Raw genomic sequence first — 6,218 nt, 5'->3', positions numbered from 1 at the left:
TATCTTCATCTTCTAGATGGATTTATTCTTTAAAATCAGTTGAGTAGGAATGCAAAGGGCTTTACATGGAGGCTACCGAGAATACACCATTCTTGGTGAGACTCCAACGGAATTCATCGGTCCCGTAGATAACTGTATTGAACCTAACCGCTGAAGCAGATCGTTCCAAGAGTCAAGGCGGGGACCAATAAGATCATGTCTGAACGTTACCGAGGGTGGATAAGATTCCATCACCTTCTATAAGGTGTCCCCTTTATAACGAACAATATTGTACAAGGCAGGATACTGTTCACGAAGAGTGATTGTTCCCAACCACTGATCCTCCCAAAAACGTATCTCCGCCCCATTCCTGATGGAGAAGGAACCAAATGGAAAGAAGTATTTCTTTGTTGTCATAGTGCGAGTCCCCTGGTTTCCAAAAAACCTGGGATATCGCCTTTGAGCCTACATTCTTTTTCCGTAGCAGTTGTTGCCATACACCATCCTCCGTTAATAACCTGGCCAGCAACTTGCCTAGCAAGGTCCTGTTTTTAACTTCTAGATCGTGAACACCGAGTCCACCTTGATCTTTTGGATGGCATACAACACTCCATTTTGTCAACCAATATTTTTTCTTCTCGCTATCCCCTTGCCAAAAGAATCTTGATCGGAAGTAATCCAATCGATGTAAGACTTCTTTGGATAACTGGAAGAAAGAAATCATATACAGTACCATGTTTGTGAGTACTGAATTTATGAGAACTAATCTCCCCCCCCCCCCAAGGTATAGGAGCTTTCCTTTCCAACTAGTAAGACGTTTCTGAAGTCGTTCTTCGATGATTTTCCATTCAGCCAGAGTTAGTCTCTGATGATGAATCGGAATACCAAGATAGCTTATTGGAAAACAACCAAGCCCGCATCTGAATAGCTCGGCATAAAGGTTGGCATCGTCTATGGCCTCACCCAAACAAAACAACTCACTTTTATGGAAGTTGATCTTTAGACCTGACAATTGCTCGAATGCTGAAAGAATTAACTTCAGATTACGTGCCTTTGCCAAATTATGATCCATAAATAGAATTGTATCGTCGGTATACTAAAGAATTGATAAGCCCCCATCAACTAAGTGGGGAACCACACCTTCAATTTGGCCATCGAACTTAGGACGCTCAATTATAATTGCAACCATATCTGCCACAATGTTAAAAAGCATTGGGGATAATGGATCTCCTTGCCTCAACCCTTTTTTCGTCTGGAAGTATTTACCAATGTCGTCATTGACCTTTATGGCAACACTACCACCAAAAATGGCATTATTAATTAGAGCGCGCCACTCATCAGAAAATCCTTTCATCCGGAGTGTTTGCTGAAGAAAAGACCATTTAACTTTATCATAGGCTTTTTCAAAGTCGATTTTGAGTATGACCCCATTCAACTTTTTGCATCAACTCGCCGCTCTCAACTCAGGAGCCATAATAGTAGACCTAGTCGTTTTGACAGAGAGCTCCTCACACCTTAGCTAACTAGTCAACATAGTAGTTACACGGAAATGAAACTCATACAGAATTAGGAGAATTTATATGCGAATGTTTTCATCAAATTAACAGAGGAAACCTGTTATTTCACAATAGGTTTCCTCTTGATCATGTCCTTGGAGGACAGCTACACATCCTGCTTGTCCTTATGCATGGTGAAGCTGTCGTATACCTTGCCATCGCTCGACCGCCGGTACTCGAACTGCAGCGTCTTCTCATCAGACGCTGTCAGCTTGCCGAAACCATAGTCCATGTCCCGGTACACGCTCCATGGCGGGACCTCGGTGGTGAAGTTGGTCAGGTGGCTGCCCCCGCCCCCCACGACGACGTGCACGGTGCCATCCTTCACGCACTTCTCCTCGTACACGGGGCATGTCCGCTCATACTGATGGACATGCCCGTAGAAGGCGACATCCACACGGTGCCTCCGCCACAGCTTCTCCAGGCTCTGCCGCGCCATTGGCTCCGCGAACGCCCCGTTGTAGCCGTAGGAGAACCCTGAGGAGTAGCCGAGGACGCGGTGCGCGATGAACACCAGCCACGGCTGCTTCGCCCGGTCCACCGTGGCGAGGCACCGCTCGATGAACTTGTACTGCTCCGTGCCTTCGCGCCAGTCCTGCTCGCTGTCCGCCACGCAGAACCGGAACATCCCGTAGTCCGTCGAGTACCAGTAGTTTTCTTTGTTCTCTCTCGGTGCGTAGTACATGGTCTCGGCTAGCACGCCGCATTCTCCGCCGGAGTCAGTGCCATTGAAAAAGGACCCGCTGTTGGGGAAATCTCGCTCATGGTTCCCACTGCATAATCATCAGAGAATCAAGGTTGCATCGTCAGTGAAACCAAGTTACCTGCCTGTGTGTGAATTGGCTATGAAATGATGCCTCGAAATTCTTGTTTTGAACGGAATGAGCATGCATACCTTGCCAGCATGTAGGGGACCCGAGAGGTAATCGGCTCGACCTGCTGCGTGAACTGATCCCACTGTGACAGGTACCCGTTGGCGTAGGAGATGTCACCGATGTGGAACATGATGTCGGTGTTGTCAATGTCCCTGATCAGCGCGTCCGTGGTGTTGAGTGATGCAAGCTGATAATTCTGATATTCGTTGCTGCCATCCCTCTCGGCCTATAATTAAATGAGAACACCTCGTTGATTCAGAATTACATTGGACTTGGGCATTTGGCAAACACAAACCGTTAATGGCACATTGCCATATGATCATGGGGAGAATTTGTTTATTATAGTGCTTTTTTCGATAAGGGGCGCTTTATTACTCAAAAAGTTTATTATAGTGCTTAGTGCGATAATGCTAGTGGTAGCGTATATTTACCTTCCCCATATCACCAAAAATGACAACGCGCTGCAGTGACTTCTGTCCGGGACAAGGAGGTGCTGTGAAAAAGTTAAGCTTGCCCCATGTAACTTTTCCATTACGGAGCATATGTCCAATTTTGTAGTAGTATCTACAAGGGAGAAATTGCATTGTCAGAACAACAACTTATACAACTATTTTGTATGACACAGGGCTAGAATTTACTCTTTGTCTGCTGATAAGTTCTTCAGGAATGCTGTGTGTATGAAACCTGGATCCCTCCAACCAACGGTACTAGCAGGTTCTCCTGCGCAATTCGAAAGTACAGGGAGACGCATCAGTTATATTAAGGGACAAATAGTAATCCAGTTATGGATTGTGTGTTTTATTCTATGCTGATTTTACTATGTATATTTAGATCAAGGGTATTGCAAAAAAGAGACAAAGTTTCATAGGCACTGTACCACAGAGGCTTTCACGACCAAATGTGACAGTGCCGGCTGGTGCGCGCCCAGGACGGCTCCCTTTCATGCCCCATTCTACAAAGGGATATGCTTCACTGATGGCATAGCCACTTGTCCATGTGACAGTCATCTAGTATGACGCGCCAAAAACCCATCCTTGAGTCAGAATCCAAATCAGAACGAAACAATACAGCTGACGTGAAGTGCTAGAAAACCCACCTCATTCCATGTTTTTCCCAGCGCTAAACGAGGGTAAACCGGAGCCTTCGGGTTCGCGAAGGCAATCTTGTTTGACACCGCGACAAGTATTGGCTACAGAGATGAATTGCATGATGTCAGTGTTTATGTATCGAAAATGGACCACACAAGACGGTATGATGGTTTCGTGAACTCACGTTTGAGAGTCCACCGGTGAACAATCCAAAGGAGAAATCCTGCCGCTGGTTGATCAACTGGAACTTCAGAGTCCCTTTCCCTGACCCGGCATAGCCTGACGAGTAATTTGCAAACTGAAACTGGAAACAAGGACAAGAAAACGGTAGCAATTCATCAAGTTGGTTACCCGTTTGAACTCTGAAAGTAATGTGAAGGTCGCTCATTATGTGTCCACTAGCTAACCTTTATGGGTGCCGAGCATATCACGGGGCCTGGGCCTGATCCATGAGAGCCGGGGCATGTTGACGCACTGCAGGGAAAGTGCAGCAACTTATCAAATCAGAATGCAGATACAAATCACATCACATTACAATATCTGAACACTCGGAGGAGATGTACTAGTTCATACTTGAAATTTGCAGGTGAGAACACTCCGATCCAGTCGCCGTCGCTTGCATGCGGAACGTGGAAATCTACTGTTACCCAAGCTGTATCTTCACCCTGTCCCCACGCGCATGGTGTCAGAATTTGTTACTTTGTGCATCTGAAAACCAACGGTATTGTCGATCGAGATCGGACATCGAAGTATTCATAATTAACGTGCAGGGTTCATACAAAACATCAGTCTGACAGACATCAGAGTTAACGTGTGATCGGTTATGAATTAATAATCTGGGGCCGGAACGATAAGATTGAAAGCGTAGTCGATGAATATTATCCACATGGCAGCACATGACCACGTTGAGCACGCGTGCATTTGCCGACTTGAAATGCAGTTGTGCGTGTTAGTCCACCGGTTGACTTGGACGATGGACATCAGGACATCCACCATCTTCGGCTGAAATGTCGCCACCACGAGGTCGGCACTCCATCATCGAATCCCAGTGACCGATTTGTCCCGAAGCGATTGGGACGGAGCCACGGAAGATGACCGGCCGGCCATCCAGGCATGCCAGGACGGCCGACAACTTGCCAGTTTTGCATAGCGCGTGCTTGGGCCAACTGGCCAAGGATTCATATGCTAGGAGCCTAGGACGACCGACTGGCTGACAGCGTCGAGGACTGAAAACGAGATCTTTGGCTGCGCAGGAACGCTTCAAACCAAGACGGGGAGGATTGAGCTCAGCCGGCCAGGACGGCGAGGATTGAGCTCAGAGTCTCAACGGGGCTAACGAGAAGTAAAGTTGGGGAATTCCCTCAAGGATCAGTAGCTGGCTCTATCTCCCCATGTACGACGCCATGAATGCTAGCTACAGCTTCTCAAAGAAATTATACTAGTCCTACAGTAAATCATGGCGTAACGAATATGCGGGTTTGGCTATACTGGAGCTACAAGGAAGGGCAGTGGAGAAGATTGAAGATTGAAGATGGCGGAGGGCGAGCGAGCGTAGGGTAGTACGTACCCGCGAGCCGAGGAGCTTCGGCGAGGCCCGCACGGCGGACGAGGCGTCGAGCGCGACGCGGGCGCGGTGGATGGCGATCCGCGAGAGCGGGTGCACGCCGTGCCCGTCGGCGCGTCCTGCCCAGCACGCGGCGGTGAGGGCGAGAGCGAGCAGGAGGAGGAGGCGCGGCGCGGCCATGTACGTTGCTGCGGCTACTCTGAGCTTTGCGTTTGCTTTATGGAAGGAAGTTCCGTGCGGCGCCAAGAGAGAACGCGATTGAACAGGAGGCGGCGGCGGGACGTTGGGTGAGTGGACCCGATCGGCACGGAGTTGACTCCGCGACGTGTTAGCTATGCTATGGAATTCCCTGGTTTTATATTCGTCGGATATGCCGGAGCACAATACGGTATTTATACCATTTTCGTTTGAAATCAGGGTGGTCTCGTCGGCGCCTAGTTTAACGGTTTTGTGTTCACACGAACTGATCTTCATACAACATGAACGATGAGTTTTTAATTAAAAATAGTGTTTTTAATATACTTGGTGATGAATTCTTCTTGCCAATAAATGATCTCTGGTCCTTCAATCGATGATGAGATCTTCTTTCGCGACGACGTACGGTGATTTTGGAAGATTAAGTCTTTCTACGATTTCCTTCATAGCTTGCTTCGCCATGTCGATTGCGGCGAAGAGATTGTCTTTGCAATATTTATCAAAGCTGCGTCGACGCGCATGAATGGAACCTGGGTGCGCGCGCACCCAGTTTCCTACAAAACGAAAATAATGTTATTTAAAAGTTTCAAAAAAATGTGAAGTAAATTTTTGCATGTACATATTATGTTGATACTTAATCGTGTGAGTTTTCACGAAAAAATACCATTGTATGTGGCCTGCACAAAAATGACAAAATGTCCAAATGAGAATAGTGAATAGGAATTTCTACTATTCACAGGAATAGGAATTTGCATTTTGTCATTTTTGTGTAGGTCACACACAATGATATATTTTTGTGAAAACGCACACAAGTAAGTATCAACATAATATATACATGCAAAAATTTACTTCAAATTTTTTTGAAACTTTTAAATAGCATTTTTTTGAACTTTTCATAAATGGGTGCTCGTGTACCCAGGTTCCATTCACCATTTTCGAAAGCTGCGTTCTCAACATTAGT

The 6,218-nt window shown here is 46.8% G+C and overlaps 1 protein-coding gene across 1 annotated transcript; it reads right to left on the bottom strand.

Moving 5' to 3' along the window:
* Positions 1 to 1,470: 1,470 nt before the first annotated feature.
* Positions 1,471 to 5,242, bottom strand: LOC124657278 (probable inactive purple acid phosphatase 27). The gene is made up of 10 exons (XM_047195855.1): positions 5,066 to 5,242; positions 4,072 to 4,163; positions 3,906 to 3,972; positions 3,683 to 3,802; positions 3,507 to 3,599; positions 3,288 to 3,417; positions 3,049 to 3,130; positions 2,842 to 2,974; positions 2,431 to 2,636; positions 1,471 to 2,308 (listed from the first exon to the last, which is right to left on the bottom strand). The coding sequence occupies exons 1-10, from the start codon at positions 5,240 to 5,242 to the stop codon at positions 1,642 to 1,644; spliced, it is 1,767 nt and encodes a 588-aa protein (XP_047051811.1). The 3' UTR covers positions 1,471 to 1,641.
* Between the last annotated feature and the right edge of the window lie 976 nt (positions 5,243 to 6,218).

The sequence above is a fragment of the Lolium rigidum genome, chromosome 5 (assembly GCF_022539505.1).
Source record: "Lolium rigidum isolate FL_2022 chromosome 5, APGP_CSIRO_Lrig_0.1, whole genome shotgun sequence".
NCBI classification, from domain to species: Eukaryota; Viridiplantae; Streptophyta; class Magnoliopsida; order Poales; family Poaceae; genus Lolium; species Lolium rigidum.
The sequence above is the reverse complement of the archived record's forward strand: the minus strand, read 5'-3'. Positions and strand labels throughout refer to the sequence as shown.

Excerpts from the sequence above, each read along its gene's own strand:
- LOC124657278 (XM_047195855.1), bottom strand. The coding sequence starts at position 5,242 with ATGGCCGCGCCGCGCCTCCTCCTCCTGCTCGCTCTCGCCCTCACCGCC. Across the intron at positions 3,973-4,071 it reads TTCTCACCTGCAAATTTCAA|TGCGTCAACATGCCCCGGCT; the intron begins GTATGAACTAGT and ends CTTTCCCTGCAG. Across the intron at positions 3,131-3,287 it reads TGGTCGTGAAAGCCTCTGTG|GAGAACCTGCTAGTACCGTT; the intron begins GTACAGTGCCTA and ends CGAATTGCGCAG.